Source organism: Portunus trituberculatus, chromosome 16 (assembly GCF_017591435.1).
Source record: "Portunus trituberculatus isolate SZX2019 chromosome 16, ASM1759143v1, whole genome shotgun sequence".
Lineage (NCBI taxonomy): Eukaryota > Metazoa > Arthropoda > Malacostraca > Decapoda > Portunidae > Portunus > Portunus trituberculatus.
Window position 1 is genome coordinate 2,311,002 of NC_059270.1, and position 19,941 is coordinate 2,330,942.

Below are 19,941 nucleotides of genomic sequence, written 5' to 3' on the forward strand. Positions count from 1 at the left end.
AGAAGACGATGAAATACTGTGAAGAACTACACTTTTGTTAGGAACCTGAGTGAAAATATTCTAATGAAAAGTCTGACGTGTATCAAATATGTACTGGCAAAGATAGTGATAATATTGCAGTGGATTTGTAAAATAAATGTATACTTGTATGTACAGTAAGATAGATGAATGGTAAATGAAGTAAATAATTAAGTGAAAGTGAATAATGAATAAACACGAATCAAACTCACTCAAGGATGACAGGGGCGGAGTAGTCATGGTTGGACTCAGGAAGGTTGAGCTCAGTGCGGAAGGTTTTTTCAAGGCTTACGGGAGACAAGTCTTCCAGCTGGAACTGTGGAGAGAAGAACCGATCAACCAGAGTCAAAACCATCTATTTTAAGTCCCCCTTCATAAAATCGAAGAGCAAATTGCCAACAGGAGCTATTCAGTTTTCGAGGTCACGGAGTAAAATGACAAGTCGCACAATATCGCCCATCTCAAATGAAGCGCGGCAGTTACGTCATCAAGCTACAGGGCGGGGAGGGAGAGTGGCGCCACGCTGTCTGGGCCACACCGACACCGCTCCACCGCCACGCCACGTCTGTGTTCCCTCGCACGTCAATAAGTTATCAAGCAGAAACTATTTTATTTGTGAAGTAATTCAGAATAGCGCAAAATAAATGGCACCCAATGCGCCTATCAATAAAAATAAGAGTCAACTATGTGAGAGTTGTGCTAATGACATGCTATCACGATCACTTAGGAACGTACATTATCATTATTTTTTTTCGAAGTTGTTGAACCTTTGAAAGAAATGAGGAACTAACGCAAGATAGTGAAGCGCCCAGTTTACTATAGCTTCATCAAACAACACATTCTACCTCACTACACGGCAGAAATATTCCAACACTTACGTTGTGGATGGCAGTCACGGAGCGGTCACCCTTCTTGGTAGTCTCCCCATAGCGCACTCTGGGACAGTTCTTATTATCTACGTCGGTTTTCTGGGCCTTACTGTCGGTTGAGTTAGGGTCTGTCTTGGCACCTAGCTTGAGCTTAGTGTGGGCGGTGGTGTCTGTCCTCGCGCCGTGGCTGTGGGGGTCGCGAGTGTGCACAGATTTGGAATTGCCTTTACCTGACTTTCTTTCAGATTTATTTGTTTGAGTTCCTCGCGTGCTAGATAAACGCGATGCCGGCGACGAACGCGAATCGCCGAGTTTCACAGTTTTGTCGGTCCTTGATTTATTCAGACTTTTTGATTTGGCTGAGGTCAACCCCGATGACTTGACTGAAGCGTCTTTCTCATCATTCTTTGTTACACTTGACTTGGAAGAAACGCTCGCTTTGGAGGATTTACTGTTGATCGCTTGTGTCTTTGATGAAGTGTTAACATTAGACTTGGAAACATTGGCTTTGGAGGTGGTTGTCTTACTGGTGCTGGAACTCCTTAGACTACGGAGGTGTTTCATGTCTGACTCAGTGTTACTCCATCTGGTCGTGTTTGACCTTGGCTGCGTGGAGCTGTGTGGGCTGGCGGAGGGGGCCAGGGGGCGGGGGCCAGCAGGGTCCGACTCAAACACTCCAAACAGGGTGGAGGGCCCCGCAGCTTTGTGTCCCGCACTGACGGTTGAAACGCGGTGGTGTGAGGAGTCGCTTTTCATCGAGGAAGACCGCGACTCACCGAAGCTCACATTAGAACTACTGCATACTGTAGAGCTTGACACATGTGAACTTGTCCGAAAACTAGAAAAAGAGGTGGAGGTGGACCTGGCCATGCTGGAGGTCATTACGTGGGTAGTGATACTGCCGCCACCGCCGCCACCACAGGAGGAGCTCCATCCCCCCACAAGGCTGCTCCTCTCCATTCTTATGTAAAACTATCCCTGATTCTGCGGTCAGCTTCCAAGGGTATGCGTAGGATAATTTTTCAGGCGTTATCTCAACAGACTACCATTTCAATTACTTTCAGCGTCATCTTGGATCACTGGCAAAGACCACTGCCATCGCGCACTGTCTCCCTGCTCAGTACCGCCGACTGCCGCCAGCTGCTCTCGCGCTACCGACCCGTCCAGCAATTACTAAGAGTTGACAGGGTACTGAGCTTAGAAGGCCGGGCAACGCGCTCCTCCGCCAGCTAGATTGGGGTTCTGGGCTGTGGTTGGTGGAGCACCGCCCTGCCCGGGCCCACAACATCCTAGACTCCGCCCACCCTTTGCCCACACATCTGCTTCACTATAGGCCCGTTCTATGGAATGTCTTGGTGAACAGCATGCCATTCCAGAAACAAGGCTTGTATGTGACGTCATTTTCAAGAAAAGCATCTTCGTAATACCCATTAATGCTTCGTGACATACTTATTAAAGAGAATGTGGGAGGAGCAAGGCGCGTGTATCCGCCCACACCCTGTGACGTCACCAACAAGGTGTCGCTAAGGCTGAGATGAACAACGCCCACATTACCGATCACCATTTCCTGCATTACAATCACCTTGTTTTTGTCTGCCTTCGAGGCCGATTAGTTAGACACACCGCCAGCGACAACATATCTGATGCATGAGGCGAGCACCAGGTCAGTTACAGAGAACGGAATGAATGACAATCTGAATAAAAGGCACCAAGATGCAGTGTGTGAGAAAACGGTTTACCCGCCTACTTCCACTGACGTCTGCTTTTTTTCACATACACGCTCTCATGATTTCTATGTTGTTAAATATATCAAACCCTTTATAACACCTCAGCGGAACCACCTCTACGCATTAACCCGCTCTAATAACGACCCTCTCACTACAAAACATACAATTTATCACTAACAAGGGAAAAATCTACCAAAAATAGCGACTTGAAGCGTATAAGGCGAACTGATTACTTGTGTTGCATCAAGTTCTCGTACCCATCAAGACAACCCTTGTTTACTTTACTACATCACAGCGTCATCTCATTGTTGTGTCTGTGGGGATGCGGTGCAGTGCCTTAGTGACGTCCGGCGACAGTAACACCCGAGGCCGTAAGTTTGGTTGGTTTGCTGGTGCGTTGGTGACGGGACGCAGCAGTAGGTGAGGGTCGTCTGGCCCGTAGCCTTATTCGGTTAGTTGTGGGCTCCAGTCCAGAGCACTCCGCCCCGCAGCCCACGCTCGCCCCTCCCCCACTCCACTCAGCCCAGACACTATTCCATATTACTTCGTCTTCACTCTCACCCTCAGTTTGGATCATCCCTAACCTCGAGCGTGACCTCAGGAGTGACGGGCACCACTCTCACCGCAGCCCAGACCGCCACTCAGTTACATTACTCCAAGCAGCGCCAATGTAGTCCGCCAGTGCTTGTGGATGGTTCCTCAATCAATGATCACCCAGCTAACTAAATTACAATCATTAAGAATGTTTATGGCTAAGAAGTTTAATTAACTACTAGTCTTAATCGAATTACAGTGGGGAAGCAAGTGAACGAACACATCAAGTTGTCGATACAGACGCGCAGACGAAAGGGGGCCACTCAAGAATGGACGTCTGTCTGTCCTTGCCAAATACAGATCATTCATTATCTGTGGCGCATAAGTAAAGAGTACGAGTATGCCCATCACTCCTCATCCTTCGCTGCTGCATGAATCACTCGCTCGTTGCTTTTACGGGAGGTTGCCAGCGCTGTTTCGTAATATAATCCGTGAGTTACCCGTCAGCCAAGTCGGGGGATTATGTCATTTCCGCAGTCAAGGGTCGCTACATTCCTAGGCTCGTCAGCACCACGATTAACACAAGCGGTGAAAATTATTAAGGGCAACAAATCCTGATGACTGTGGTGAGGTGAAAATGAATAAAAAATGAAACTCCACACATGAATAATTCGCACTTCCTTTCATGGATCGTATCGTTTTCTTTCCCGTGTCGTCATCAACTCCCCAGCCAGCCAGCGCAAGGTACTCCGCCCTTCACTACTGTGTCACATACGCTCGCACTGCTCTGCCCACTTTCACTCTTGCATTCTCCAGCACTGACCTCTTCCTTATACACACACACACACACACACACACACACACACACACACACACTATTAACATCTATATATTTCTTAAACTAGTATATTCTTTTTTTTCTCTCTCTCTTCTTTTCTCCTTGTGCTAATGCAACCACCTACTTAACATTTACACGTAAGACTATTGAGTAAAATGATATCCGTGGTGAGTTTATATAATTACGGTCACTGATTATGTACACCACTCACTTTACTGTCAGAGAGAGAGAGAGAGAGAGAGAGAGAGAGAGAGAGAGAGAGAGAGAGAGAGAGAGAGAGAGGAACAAACAGACAGACAGACAGAGAGAGCGCAACACTACACTCATTCACAAACAAGAACAAGAGCTACGAGGACCAATACACGACCGACTGCTTGGTACCCTAACTAATCGAAGTGGCGGAGTTGGAGAGTCACACGGCGCCACACTCAACCAACCCAAACACTACCGTGAGTAAAGCCAAGAAGGGACTGAACTTTGGTGCTCGCGACGCTCACCACTGTCACGTAAAGCTAACCCAACCAGTGCCAAGTTTTCTTCCTGAGCGTGGCGAGCAGCATTACAATTAGCAGGGCGTGGGTCATCTGCTCCACCCACGAGACCTGAATAATTGTGTGATAACGAAACCCTTAACTTCTCAGGGCAAGAGGCGTGTATAGGGATGCTGCTAAAGAGGAGAGGAGAGGAGAGGAGAGGAGAGGAGAGGAGAGGAGAGGAGAGGAGAGGAGAAGAAAAAAAGAGAAAAAGAAGAAAGAACAGAAAAAGAAGAAAAGAGAGAGAGAGAGAGAGAGAGAGAGAGAGAGAGAGAGAGAGAGAGAGAGAGAGAGAGAGAGAGCGCAGTCAACCTTGCTCGCTGTGTGGCCATGAAAAATGATTTCTCTCCTGGGTCTGGTGAGATGCGATCAGTTACTTGATACAGGCGCGCGCGTCACTCTACCCCTGTAAGTATACATATAAAAAAAAAAAGCTTGATTCTCTTATCTGTACTAAATTCCACGTTAGATCAAATTAATGTAGATGCTGCGCGAATTTGTCCATGAAAGTACGTATTTATACAAAACATATCCTGAATTTAGAAATCTTTGCTTATCACACATTTATGTATTCAAATCTTAATGTTTCGTGAAGAACTAAAAAATTGTGCTTTCATTCATAAACAGAGCAGTACTATTTAAATCAGCTGTTATCGGTATTCCCAGGTAGAAACAATTAAAAGTACCAACCAAAGTCAGTAACCACTATCATTTTTAATCCCTTTCAGCACCATGCCGCGTTTTCATATTCGCTATGCTTACTACTTGATTTTATACAGCTTCAGGAACGAATGTTGGGATTAGAATAGTAAGGACTGTGACTAGTAATCTTCTGTCCTCCATAGACTCTTCCTAATGTCAATAAAATCGTCTAATTACGCCAAAAATCATGGTAAAAATGTGTCCCAGTATTGAAGGAGTTAAGAATACTCTGCTGGACCAAGGCTTTCCTCAGCGATTAAGAGAGTGGGGTCTGATGCCGCGAGATGTGGACAATTTGGGCTTCTCACTTCCCACTCCAGCACACCACTAAGACACCTCTATAAGCAACACCAATCTTAATCACTGAGGAAGCCTTCATCTTACAGTGGATTCTTACATTTGTAGGCTGATGATGTCGCTTGTAAGTGTGAAGAAACCATGTAGTGCCTCGCTTCTGCCTCTCTGAATTTCAATCCATCAGATGTGTGGATGATTTACTACGGTTCTCTTCAGGCCTTACAAGAATATAACTTTACTAGCTGCATATAAATGTTCTATATGTATTCATGGGATTAATATTGATGTTCCCGAGAGTGTCGTCTGGTTTTCTGCGCAGTTTAAAAGCTAACAAATGCTTCTTCTAGACGTTCTCACATTAGCAACCGCCGTATTTCATGTGGCTGTATCTTGCTCTGAATATTATACGTTAAGAACAGACCTGTTTGCCGAGACAATTTATAAAGCCTTGTTGTTTTCGCTAAAGTCTCTCCTGATTACCTGCAGACCTGACCAGCCTACACCTGCTGCCACCCGTCTTCTCCGCTGCCTGACGCAAAGACTGAGGCTAACATAACTGAATGAAAGTATACGGATGCACAGAAAATATACAAGAATGTGACTAACATATATACTAATTCCACACACACACACACACACACACAACGTATAATGAGTGGGCATAAATGATTTCCTGAACTCTTTACTATAAATCTCCACACATTTCTCTACGGAGTTCACCCACACAGAATGGCGAGAGGGGCAGACATACATACAAGTGATGGCTTTATCTTTTAATCTTCGTGTACGTGGAACTTGCTGAAGATTATTAAATTGTCTAAGATACTCCTGTTTCCTTTTACGTTTAGTCCAAGTATCCAAACAGTACTGTCACTTCCTCTCTATATTGCTTGAAGTTAAGGCTCGTGTCCGCCTCCACAGCCCTGACGTGCCACCTCTCCTTATAAATTGTTGCCTTTCTCTTTTTTTTCCTTCAATAAATTATGTCGACGCAACAGCGAGGTCGTGTGGTGTCAGGTGAGAAGACACTGACTTTTCTACCGAGAGATTTTTCCTCCATCTTGCTGTCATTGTAATAATTTTTCTTCCAACTGTATAATTTCATTCGTATGATAAAAAAAACATATTTACTCACAAATCAAAATGTAATCGAATTTTAAATGTTCGCTTCATGGTTAAGACTTACAAAATGGCTGAGTAATAATTTTTAACCTTTTCAGTACTGGGACGCATTTTTACCATGAGTTTTGGGTATTACACGATTTTGTTAACATTAAGAAGGGTTTATGGAGATCAGGAGATTTCACCATTTCACTATTTCAATCTCCACACAAGTTTCTGAAGCTGTGTAAAAGCAAATATTGAGCAGAAAAAACATGAAAACGTGTCATGGTACTGAGGGGGTTAATCTGTCTCACGCTTCCCATTTTGCCACACTCAGAGGATGTTTGTCTTGTGCCGGGAATCTGAGACTAACACACCATGACTTATGGATGAAATTTCTAGAATGATATATTCCTTCATTGCCTATTGCCGCAAGTGTGGTGATAGGTTCGTACATCCCAGAGAAGCTAGTTGAATTGTCATGAAGCCAACTGAGTGCATAAGTCTTATTACATCGTGAACACAAGATTTTATTGCAGGGAAAGATGATTGTCTTGTTTCTAACTACTTCTATCCAAGTGTTGTGAAATTTCACGAATTTTGTAATAATACTAATATCTATACAATCTTCATTAGTAAAATGGTTTCCTCTTCGTATTGACTAATGTGTAATCTTCCATTAAAGCGAATAAATTAGCTGGATATTAGATGGAGAAAAGTCGTTCCAGTGAGTCTCTGCTCCAGTTCATCTGTAAAGCCTCAACACTTAGCTTGTATACCTGTGTGGCCGATCCCGCAGCGTGAAGATGAGGTGCCGCCGCTGGCCGCCAGGTGACGGTAATTACTTATCTAAACACAGACACATGACCACTTATCTTAATACAGGATCAGGCGTCCACAGAAGCTGCAGGAGCTGAAAACTAAACCTTTAGAGACACTTCCTTCACAATGCAGGGGAAAATGTTGAGGGTTAAGGATAAGTTAAGGCTTTATTATCTAGTAAAATTACCGGTAAATCCAGCAAACGGTAAGTATTGATTGTCCCCAAAATGTTTTGAAGTAAAATTGATTGGTGATTAATTTTGTTGATTGGTGATTAATATTGACCGGTGATTAATATTGTTGATTGGTGATTAATATTGTTGATTGGTGATTAATATTGTTGATTGGTGATTAATACTGTTGATTGATTAATATTGTGATAAGCATTCTCCAACCAAAACCAGAACCAGAAGCATACTTACATTAAAGTTCTTTTCGTGTTGGAAGCGGTTGTATATCTTGGCGATGCGGTCATAAGTTTCATCCGCGACGAATTGGTACTGAGTGTTGAGTTTGTCCAGCTGCTGAATGACATTGTCACCCCCACTCTGGATGCGAGGCCTCTTGCTCAGGCTCGCGTCCAGGCTGGGGTGCACCTCTTCTAGACTGGCCTTGTACTGGGACAGGCGCAAGTCATAGATCTACAGAAGGTGTTGTGAATTAGTGGTTGTTAGTACGTTACTTTGGTTCACAGGAATGTTGCTTGAGGGAAGAAATGCGACAGGGAGAGAGTTAAGCCACCATAAGCAGTTATCAAAACTAAACCAACATTATTACCATTAAAGTATATTTACATGCCAATTCATTACTCATTGTTATCCTGTAAAAAGGAATAGCATGCACTGAGTGATGGAAATTAAATTTTAGAGAATGTACAGGACACTTCAGATAGTCACCACCTGAAAAAAACCTGGAATGAACTCGTATTGAGTAATCAAATGTTTGGTGGCGGTGCATAGACTGTGAATTTGTGCTAAAATGTAATTGTGTATCTGTGCCTCTAGTGAAACATACCTTGGCTTCCCGTATGAATCGGCCGCCAAGGATATTTACATGTTCAATGCTTGTTTTCTTCTCTATAATTTTCATGTACATACTCTGTAAAGAAAAGGCATATGCATTAATAAACTGTACCTGGAAAACAAGAGATTAAAATTCCCTGAAAGGAAAAGCATTCAAGATTACACATTTCCTGAAACCAAGACACCAGGTTAAATTCTTGCTCTTCAAAATTGTCCTGGAAGAGAAAAGGGTCTTCTCGGGGCTCGGCGCGCGCGGTGCGAGGGTCGGGAGTGGGCGGGAGATGATCGGGGGTCTGGGCGTGGGGTGGGGTTGGGAGGGGACGGGTGGGTGGGTTGGTGGGTGGGTGGTGTGGGTAGGGTGTATGGGAGTACATGGGTTATGGGTTAGTAGTAAGAGGAAACATGAGTGAAGAGGATAGGCAAGGACCCAGTTTTCCTTGCAGAGACGAGGAGATATTTGAATGTTCCATAGAAATAATTAATATCAGGAGTAGTTTGTTGCTGATAGTATTAAGAAATGCTGGAAGATGAGACAAAGGGAAATAGATCTTTGTTTTTTGTTTTTTTGCAGAGGGCCATCTTACCCTCAGCCGCTCTAGTTCAAGCTCGGCCTCGGAGGGACCAAGGTCCTCGATCTTCTGCATGCGAAGGCCGTCCTCCAGGTGGTTGATCTCCCTCTTCTCAACGTTATGGCCATTGTGGTATTTGGTAAGAAGCTCGCAAGCAGCCTCGCAGCTTCTTAATCTGAGAATGGTATTACAAAGGGGACTGTTACCGGTACATAGCTATACATGAGCACTCAAGTCCATCAATCTAATCAACATTCAGTAACAGCTATGGCGACAGACTATAGCAAGCAAGACGCCGGTGAGCAGGAAGAACGCCTTCCACAACACACACAACGACAGTCTGCTTCCCACTCTGCCTTCACCAAACCTCTGACCATTACCTCTCAATAATCTGTGAGCACATGTTCTCCCAGCGGATGCGGAGCTTCCTCACGTCTTCCTCCAGCTTGTCCACGTCAGGGTGGATCTTCTGGCTGGGGCGAGACTTGACAACGAGTGTGCGCACGTTACGGCACTCCTCCAGCAGTCTGTCGATCAGCGCCTGGGGGAAGAGTGGCTGCTGGTCACCTTCGTGTGTCACCACTAACACATCACATCATAACTCAAGACGGAATTATGGTCTTTATTTTTATGTATAGTTAAAGTTTCAGTAAAAATACAATAATAAATGTATATTTGTAAACATCACCACACTTCCAGTACATAAAGAAAACGTGACTTTAATCATACGAGACAAAAACTCGAAATAACATTGTTGCTTGGCACGACCCTCCTACCTGGTGGTCGTGGATGGTCTGCTGGATGACGAGCAGTTCTTGGTGTTCCTTCTCGAGGTCGTCCAGGTCATCGGGCAGGTCCTGGTGTTCGGCCAGCTTCAGCTCGATCTCAGACACCACCTGCGTGCCCTCCTCGATACCCGTCACCACCATCTCCACGCACTTCATCCTGAGGCACACAACACACACACACGTGAGGGGCCGGGGCACCTCAAGCTACTACAACATCATGCCAATATTCATATCTTATTACCCTGATCCCAAACTGTGCCATATGCACGTCTGCTACAACACAGTGCTATATACACAACAAGTCGCACCTTTCAATGTACACGTGGGACAGTGCCCAGATGCGGTCCCACTGCTGTGTGATGGACTCCACCGTGCGCTGGATGGCGGGCGTGCGGCGCGACAGATTCTGGTAATTCTTCTGTATACTTTCAACCTGAAGAAGAGTGCAAGATCCACTTCAAAGAGCTGTACATGATTTAATTCACACAAAATAATGCGTCACAATTCCATAAGAAGTTTTACTCATTACTACAAAATCTATTAAAACACTCACTTCCAGCTCCCGCGATGAGAGGTCATTTTCAAACTGCTTGTGCTCGATAACGAGTTGCTCCAGCAGATCGAGGTCTCGCGGGATACCAGCAAGGCACCTTTGGATCAGCATCTTCTCCATCAAATCCAGATACTCTTTAAGGCTGTTGCATTGCTCCACCAATACTGCTCCAGGCTTGGGCTCTGTGGAACAATGCAAGAAATGGTGAGCATTGAAACTATGGTAAGTTAACGCTTGGATCCTTAACCCCTTCAGTACCATGACGCGTTTCCATATTCATTCTGATTACTGTTTAGCAATGTTATACAGGTTCAGAAGGTGATGTGGGGGATTAAACTAGTGAAGACTGTGGCCATTAATCTTCTGACTTCCATGGACCTTTCCTAATGTCAATAAAATGGTCTAATCGTACACAAATCTCAAGATAAAAATATGTCCCAGTACTGAAGTGGTTAAAAGCTTTGGGTTACTTGATTATTTTCGATGGCCATAAAGATGACAAACTACTATCATGAAAACGCCCCATAAAAAAAAAAAAAAAAAATTCATGACCATGCCAAAAACACTACGTCAGATGCCAAGCCATTAGAGGATGTGGTCTCAAGTCATTTGCTGCAACACTCAACTCATCAGCTATTTTCTTAATCATCATTGCTATTGTGGGTCATAAATCAGAGCGGAAGAAAAACCTGAACACAAGAGCTGGCTCCCCGCCTCGCCGGCTCCGTTCGTCTCGTGACTTGGCGAGGTTGGTTATTTTCATTGGTTCAATAGTTCAGGTCAAGGTTGCCAGACATGAACCTGAACAACAGTTGAAATCGATGCAAATGCAGATACGTAATTGCAGAATATTCCTAAGACGAAGAAAGGGGGGAAAAAAAAAGAAAAGAAAAAACACGCACACGCACAAACACACACACTAACCAACCTTACGACTGCACCTCACCCAATCTTACGTCTACACCTCCTCCTCCTTCCCTTTAACTCAAGAAAGCCTCAGAACACCTTCACCTTAACCTTCAGTAACAACCGTCCAAGTAGTCACACCGACCTTCTTGTTACGTCACCACCCATCTGGGAAGCTGACATCGCACAATGCCACTCACGCCCCCAAGGTGAAGTTTATCAACACACACACACACACACACACACACACACACACACACACACAGACAGACGCACAGACAGGCAGGCAGGCGGACAGGCAGGCAGGAAGGCAAACATACACAGACAGACAGACAGACAGACAGACAGACAGACACACACACACACACACACACACACACACAAACAAACAAACAGACAGACAGACAGACAGATACATATATACAAACAGACAGACACACACACACACACACACACACACACACACACACACACACAAAGGACAAACAGATAGACATATAGACATGCATGAATAGACAGAAAATCATCTGTACGCACGCACGGACACACATATGGAAAGACTGAGACAAAGACACACACACACACACACACAGACAGACAGACAGATATATATATATACAGACAGACAGACAGACATATATATATATATATATATATATATATATATATATATATATATATATATATATATATATATATATAAACAGACAGACAGACAGACAGACAGACAGACACACACACACACACACACACACACACACACACACACACACACACACACACACACACACAAAGAACAAACAGAAAGACATATAGACATGCATGAATAGACAGAAAATCATCTGCACGCATCCACGGACACACGTATGGAAAGACTGAGAAAAAAAACACACACACACACACACACACACACACACACACACACACACACACACACACGGCAAGCATCACATCACCATCCACACACTCTTATTGGGATTATCATCACGCGCATGACGGTCTCCTTCCACGCCCTCACATTCCTGAAGTGTAAGTAATGTCGCAAAACACGAGGAGGGGGGCGGGTCGGCGCGGGGCGAGGCGAGGGAGGGACTGAAGTGCTTGTTTATTCCTTCCGGCTGGATCGTCGTTATGCATGAGCTATGTAAACTTATATAAACTTTAGCAACGGGACACTAGATCTGCCTTCTCATGTGACACTGGAGAGATGATCAATAGGCATGTTGCAAGGTTTGGGGATGAGATGAATGTAGTGTCAGGTATGGCTTGTGTCAGACTTGCTGTCACACTGCCAAACCCAGCGGGATATGAAACAGCTTCGAGGCGGGGTTTGATAATATTCGTGCATATGTATATACCTATTTGTAGGTTACGAGCCACTAGAGTAATATTTCTCCTGTTAGGGAACAAATTATTGTAATTAATAGCTTGTGGCACGTCACGAGATAATGAGTGGGTACAAGTAACAATCTATTTGGAATAATCCTTTACCTGAACTATCTGGTTCGAGGACTGAAGAAAACCCGCTTTCATTAAGGCTATCAGCTGCATCACGGAAAAGTTCCTCATCGCAGCTGCTTTCATGGCAGGTGCACCTACAGCTTGCATCTTTGCATGCCTGTGAGTCACCTGACAGCTTCACCTTGTGCAAAAATATCACTGTTCCTTCCACGTAGTCGGTAGAATCTTCACTTGAGGTGTTCAGCTTACACTTAAATATATTCCCTTGGGCGTCCCAGACCTGTCCCAGGACTGTGAAGTCACCACTCGGAGGAATCATTTTCTCCGTTCTCACCTCACTATCACAGATCAATAGGGATACAAAAGGCTACAAAAGCCTAGACACAACACACTAAGGCTCATGTCCGCTCCGGACCCGAGAAGCGGAAGACTGCAGTTCTGAAGAGCACCGCATGACTGGCGCCGCGGCCACGAGGGTGCAGCAGTGTCGCCCAGACAGCTCACGCCGCCAGTGCTGCCATCTCTTCTTTCCAAGTGTCCCCATTTTCTATGTAAAATCAATTCCTTCTGCAGTTCCCAGATTCATCGGCCTCCGAGCACCGGGTGCCATAGGCGGCGTCGCTGTGCCTGTATGACTCAGGTCTGTTACCTGTCGCTTGCTTGTGTGAGATTCCTCATCGATTAACTACAAGGAGCGGATTAAGAGTCTGTTTAAAGCAGGAGTGACCATTGTGGAGCAAACATTAGAAAACCACGAGAAACCTTTGCTGCAAGGCTACCAGGAACACAAAGCACAGATGATAAATATTGACTACAATAAAGATTGCTTCTGTAAACATTTGTTTCCGATGTTGGTGTTAGCGGTGTGGAGTGAAAATAAGTGGTGGGGAAAGAAGGCGAGGGGAGGGACCAACGACCATTCACACAACAGCTCCACCATCCTGAACGAGGCGTGTCTGGCCGGGGCCTGAGGATCGCCAAGCCCAACACTGCATTCAAAGCAAGTGGAGCGTTGACGCCGCTCACGAGCACGGCGTGAATAAAACATGTCTTCACTTCTCCTTAAAGCAGTGCAAGTATGGCAAACAAACAAACAGACACAGAACACTGCAGTGAAGCAGCGACAGTGACTCACCGGAGGCGCGACGCTCGAACTCGTCAAAGAGTCGGTTGACCTCATCGATCTCCCGCTTGAGGCGGCGCAGCTGCGGGTCATTGGGGTCGCCCTCCTGCAGAAGCTTCTCAGCGTCCTCGTTGAGCGCCCTCCTGATGGCGTTGCGCTGGTCAGCTCCCATGGCGATGAACTGGAGGAAAAGAAAATCGACTTGATACTTACTGGGATAAATAAAACCAACAATTATTATTTTGTAGGTTGTGAAGGGAAAGATCTCCTAATTATACAACAAAGAAAACTAAGTTATACTGAAAATCAAGCTCAGAGCACTTAGGGACCGAAAGAAAAAAAATACTACATCACAATAAACAAAACCACCTCAAAGTAATCACTCCAGAGGCATCAATCAGTGCCATCAGTCAGTAAGTGAAGTTTACCTGAGCGAGGTCCCAGCTCTTCACAACCTTGATTGTGGCGAAAATCATGTTCTGGCGCATACGCAGCTGTTTCTTCTGCCACAGTGCGATGCAGCGCTCGTACTGGCGCTTCAGCTTCTCGGCGGCGTCGATGGCCTCCTGGTTCGGGGGCGGGATGGTGAAGCACACGCCGGGCACCATGCCCCTGGCGCCCGAGCTGGTCACCACGTTCCACTTCACTCTGTTGCTGTTGTCATGAACAGTGCAACGCTCGCCCTTGTTGATGCTCATCTGTGCGGGGACCAATGCAATGCTCATTTTTTCTAATATATTATAAATCTGTATGACTGATTGTTCTTTGATTAAATAATGATGGAATAGAAACCTTGCACAAGATGACTATAATCAATACCAATATCTGACTGGGTCAATTAAAACTCATCTACTTACATCCATCTTTTTGTAGTTACAAATGGCGGTGACAGCGGTGGGTTGGCGCAGCGTCTGGCGGCGCTGCTTGAGGGGCACCACCGACTTGGATCTGTTGATGAGCTCGTCCACGGTGGTGTTGAACTGGGCCAGCGACTCCCGCATGTCCTGCATCTCGCGCAGCAGCTGCTCGCCGTCATCCAGCCCGAAGTCCGTCACGGAGAAGGTTGTGTTCAGCTTCTCATCGTGGCTGAAGCACAAACATTCGTCATCATTATTTCATGCAACCTCCAAAAGCTTCTATTATGTGCGAGAACCATACACACAAACACAAATCATTAGCAAATCAGAGAATGTCAGTAACTTACGCCATGATCCACTGCTCTGCGTTGGAAATGTCGGTGAAGAAGGTGTGGTAGTGTGCGGCGTGCTGTAGATGGGTCTCCAGGCACAGCGTCAGCTCCAGCAGCCACTGCCACTGGGTCTGCATGGCGGCCAAGTATGCCTCCACGGTCTTGCTGGCAGGGTGGTGGCCAATCACCAGACTGTTGCCGCGGTCTTGCACGGCGCTGAATTGCACCTCCCGCTTCTCAAGGTCGCCCATCAGCTTCTGTAGAGTTAAGACACACAGCCCGGAATTAGACACCATTACCCCAATAACACCAAAAATACCATATACTGAAGCACAGAACATGGCAACAACCCCAACACGACCCAGACTCCTTGGCCTTGAACTCTCTGCAGTGCTCACCTCGTAGTAACGCTCAACGTCAGAAATGTTAAGGCTCTTGTTGGCCCAGTCTCTGTTCAGCTCCTGTTCTTCCTTCTCGTTGAGCCAAATAAGTTCCTGCGTGGCAGCCTGCAGGAAGTCAAGCAGGCTGTGCAGGTCCGAGACGCGCTTGTTGCTCAGAGACAACAGCTCAGCATAAGTCTTGCGCAGCTGCGACAAGAGGTTGATGTAGACTGTGTGCTCCTCTCCGTTGAAGTTATTCTGGAAAGACAAAGTGTGGCCGCGGGTGAGTGGCGGATGGTGCAGGCTGAGTGGAGGCGAACATTGCATGTACTACTACTAACGCACAACAAGACAGTCACAGAGCAGGCTAGCTGGCTGGCTTACCTCGGCGGCGGCACATTGGTCCACGTTGGTGTGGAACTGATGGATTATCTTGTGTTCCTTCTGGTGGGTGTCATACTCCTTCTCTACCGCCGCCAAGTCGTTGCCGTATTCGCTGTCGTTTAGTTTTTTCTGGAAAGAGAAATACAATCCAGTGAAATGTATGCTATGTGAAGATGTTCATGCAATATGTCAAGAAGGAAGAAAGCCTCGCGCAGACACATTCATTGGACAATTACTGTATCCGCAAGTACTCACCAGTTTGTCTTTGCACCAGTTGATACACTCCTGCAGGAAGCGGAAGTGTTCGTTGGTCTCCACTAGGCGGGACTCCGACACCACGATCCTCTTGGTGGTGGTGTAGGACTCCTGCTGCGTGAAGGACCGGTTGTTGAGCACGATGAGCAGCCGGTTTTCGAAGAGCGTCCTTACACTCACGTAGCGCTCTTCCAGCTTCACAACCCTGCAGGGACCAAGCGGCGGCGTTGTGGTGCATTAAGGAAGAAAATGTGCCCTCGCGAGTTGTATGAATTTTGATTTCTTCGACTGTTAACTACCTAAAGGGCTGCAAGGTCTGGTGTGGGGCGATATGAAAACAGTAAGGGAAGAGCATCACTGGTGTGGTGAAAGACGACGGGGATGACAAATGGGACAGGAAAAGAGCGATGAAGGGGTTTATCTTGAAGGAGGAGGAGGAGGAGGAGGAGGAGGAGGAGGAGGAGGAGGAGGAGGAGGAGGAGGAGGAGGAGGAGAAGGAGAAGGAGAAGGAGAAGGAGGAGAAGGAAAAGGAAAAGGAAAAGGGAATGGAAAAGGAGGAGGAGGAAGAAAGATAGAATGAAAGTTTGAATCACAGTCGTAATGTGTTTGGTAGACCAGTGCAGGATTGGTACGAAAACAAAGCTTACCTCTTATGGAGCGTCGGGGCCTCGTGGTACTTGCCCTCCCGCAGCACCTTGACGTCTGAGTGCAGCGTCTTGATGGTGTCCTCACACTGCGCCAGCTCCCCGTCCAGGGCGTCACAGTTACGTTTGGCGTCCATGGGGTGAAGACGCTCCACTCGCCTCGCCTCGTCCTCGATACGGACTTCCACTTCCTCCAGAGTGATCTCCGTCTGCTTGATCTCTCGGTGAACTTTCTCCGCCAGTCGCTGAAGTCTGTCAGCACTACACGGAGAGTACAGAGGCTGGTTAGTGCGTGTTCAGGCAGGCACGGCAACCTAGGCCAGGAATTCTTTGACCTAATTATAGGCAAAACATGAGTTATAGGCCCGTATTCTGAAACGCTTCGCTCTCTCACCATCATTGTTCTCCAAAGGCTCTAGTTGAAGATACTCGTGTTTTTAAGAATATTTTTATGGTTCTGGTGACGGATTGGCAAGATTTATTGTTTATCTTAAGGAAAAACTGTCTTGAAAACCCGGCTGGTCGTCTCTGTGGCCTTGAGAAATCGTTGTAGTGAAAGGGGAAGGCGTTTCTTAATACGGGCGATAATCACAACCAAACACCTGAATGCGGACTTACCCGGAGAGAGAGTCATGGAGGGCGTCGTCCCTTTCTTGGTAGAGGGACATGAGCTTGTTCCACTCAGAGTCCACATTGTTGTAGTGGAGCTCCGGGGTCAGCTCCTCCTCTAGGAAGCCTGTGCCATCCAGAAGCTTCTGTATATCTCGGTACAGACGCTGACAGCTGTTCTTGTCACGCAGTCTGGGTGGAACTTCCTCTTGACGGAATCTACACAAATAATTCATATATAAATTAACACCATGACTTTACATATGACAAGACATATTATCATCTTACGGTTTTTCAGCCACACCACTCCAGGGAATGTGTGGGCGGCATGAGGAGCGTTGTGCCTTACCTGGTGCTTTCATGGGCCATCCTCTTGAGTTCGACAGTGTTGGTGGGGAAGTGTCGGTCCTTCATGATAGAAATGTGCTCGCGGATCCAATACAGTAGCGTGGTCGCCATTTCACGGTATTCCTCCAGTTTGCGCTGCGCCTCCTGTGACCACCAGAAAACTGTTACCATCACATCTCACCACCACAAAAGAACAAACTGCCGCGCCATACAGGTACAGCCCATTCACTTCAAGTCTCATTTGAGTGTAAGTTTGCCCAAGATGGACTGTTAAATCATTACGGTAAAGGAATGTTGCACCGAAGAGGACGCAGTGGCAGGAATACTCACGATGTTAAAGAGCGGGTGGATGCTGGGCGGCTCTGGGAAGATTTCATAGAGCTGAGAGACGTACGTGATGAGTGACTTCTCGTCTGGTTCCGGGGTATCAACATCTGCGGGAAGAAACAACAGTCGTCACACACTGCTCATCACACGCCAGTCATCACACACTAGTCACCACAAGCCAGTTACCACACACGTCACCACATACTAGTCACCACACGCCAGTCACCACATATGTCACCTCCGGATAGTTTAGTTGAGTTTTCTCTGCGGGATGTATTTACTGTCACTCCTCAGCCTTGTCACAACACCTCAAAGAATACACCTCGTGTCGGACAGGGAGCCTCTACACAAAGGGATGAGTTGTGAGGCTCGCCCACACTCGTCCTTGAGGAGACTTCACAAGTGACGTGTTTTGTCAGTTCCTTTTCATCTCCAAGAACCTCCTCCCTCCCCATCCCTCCAGCCTCTACTCTCCTCTCCGGCCGCGTCAAAGGAACAGTGATGGATCAACTTGTGCCATGAGGAGAGGTGGAGGTGGAGGTGGAGGAGAGGAAAAAGGGACATGAAGGGCAACATGGATTTCAATACAGATGAACTAATGAAATACTAAATACTGGCCAACTATTCTAACTTTGTTGATAAATGGCCCTTTCCTCTGTGTGTGTGTGTGTGTGTGTGTGTGTGTGTGTGTGTGTGTGTGTGTGTGTGTGTGTGTGTGTGTGTGTGTGTGTGTGTGTGTGTGTGTGTGTGTGTGTGTTCACTGTTTGATCTGCTACAGTCTCTGACGAGACAGCCAGACGTTACCCTACGGAACGAGCTCAGAGCTCATTATTTCCGATCTTCGGATAGGCCTGAGACCAGGCAGACACCACACACCGGGACAACAAGGTCACAACTCCTCGATTTACATCCCGTACCTACTCACTGCTAGGTGAACAGGGGCTACACGTGAAAGGAGACACACCCAAATATCTCCACCCGGCCGGGGAATCGAACCCCGGTCCTCTGGCTTGTGAAGCCAGCGCTCTAACCACTGAGCTACCGGGCGAGTGTGTGTGTGTGTGTGTGTGTGTGTGTGTGTGTGTGTGTGTGTGTGTGTGTGTGTGTGTGTGTGTGTGTGTGTGTGTGTGTGTGTTTTCTTTCCTGTTATTCTTCGTTTTAAGGTTTAAATACCGGTTCATATGTTTATTATCTTTTCCTTCTTGGCGTTTCCTTTCTCCCTCTGCCCGTGGCTCCCCCCGCCTCCTCCCCAGCACACTTCAGCCTCGGCCTGGAGACGTGAGTCATCCTTGCATAACCTCCTCTGCCACAAGGAGACGCAGCGCCACTTCGATCATCCCCCCACCCACCACCCTCCCGACTCCCTCACCACAGCTACCGCGACGAGGCTCGGGTGATGTCATGTTAGAAGCTCGTGTTATATGGATCAAATTATCTTGCAAAAAATACAAACTTCAAATGAAGGGGAAGTGTAGTTTTCTTCGTCGTCACCTTCTTTCACTTCACCCCTACTGTCTGGTCGCACGTGCAGCTGCTCGGTCTGTTCACCTGCCTGGCTGAGCCGTGTCGCCAAGCTATTAGGGAAATACATTCTCGCCAGTCTAGTCACGCTCCCCTAAGGTTGGGGCTGCCTGTGCCTTCATACCAGCACCGTCCCGCCGCCACTGTGACGCCTCAAGGTAATTGTTCTTCCATTGCGGCCTTCTAGACTCAGTCTGGGCTGGATTCGGCCATAAATCTTCCTGGCCTGCGTCCGAAGAACATCACGGAGAGGGAGCTGACCTTCACCGCCTTCCTATCTTCATAAGTGTTCCCTCACTCTTTTCTGTACGAGTTAATAAGCGTTGCGTTGGCGCAAACACTATGCTGAACACTTGAGATATGAACAGCTCTAGTGATCTGATAAAAAAAAAAAAAAAAAAAAACACTATTAGCCAGT

At 46.6% G+C, this 19,941-nt stretch overlaps 1 protein-coding gene across 47 annotated transcripts in view; it reads right to left on the reverse strand.

Moving 5' to 3' along the window:
• LOC123504409 (microtubule-actin cross-linking factor 1-like) overlaps positions 1–19,941 on the reverse strand; it is a 281,273-nt gene that overhangs the window by 90,100 nt on the left and 171,232 nt on the right. For 46 of the 47 annotated variants that reach the window (XM_045254883.1, XM_045254879.1, XM_045254914.1 and 43 more), the window contains 19 exons: positions 18,006–18,109; positions 17,677–17,819; positions 17,337–17,546; positions 16,722–16,979; positions 16,075–16,279; positions 15,820–15,948; positions 15,454–15,693; positions 15,071–15,312; positions 14,724–14,952; positions 14,295–14,564; positions 13,879–14,047; positions 10,377–10,558; positions 10,132–10,256; positions 9,812–9,980; positions 9,416–9,576; positions 9,051–9,210; positions 8,459–8,542; positions 7,867–8,085; positions 231–334 (listed from right to left, as the gene is read on the reverse strand). In XM_045254883.1, coding sequence (XP_045110818.1) covers positions 231–334; positions 7,867–8,085; positions 8,459–8,542; positions 9,051–9,210; positions 9,416–9,576; positions 9,812–9,980; positions 10,132–10,256; positions 10,377–10,558; positions 13,879–14,047; positions 14,295–14,564; positions 14,724–14,952; positions 15,071–15,312; positions 15,454–15,693; positions 15,820–15,948; positions 16,075–16,279; positions 16,722–16,979; positions 17,337–17,546; positions 17,677–17,819; positions 18,006–18,109 — 3,403 coding nt within the window. Of the gene's footprint in view, positions 1–230; positions 335–896; positions 2,115–7,866; positions 8,086–8,458; positions 8,543–9,050; positions 9,211–9,415; positions 9,577–9,811; positions 9,981–10,131; positions 10,257–10,376; positions 10,559–13,878; positions 14,048–14,294; positions 14,565–14,723; positions 14,953–15,070; positions 15,313–15,453; positions 15,694–15,819; positions 15,949–16,074; positions 16,280–16,721; positions 16,980–17,336; positions 17,547–17,676; positions 17,820–18,005; positions 18,110–19,941 lie in introns of those variants that run through there. The other variant, XM_045254922.1, reaches the window with a different exon arrangement.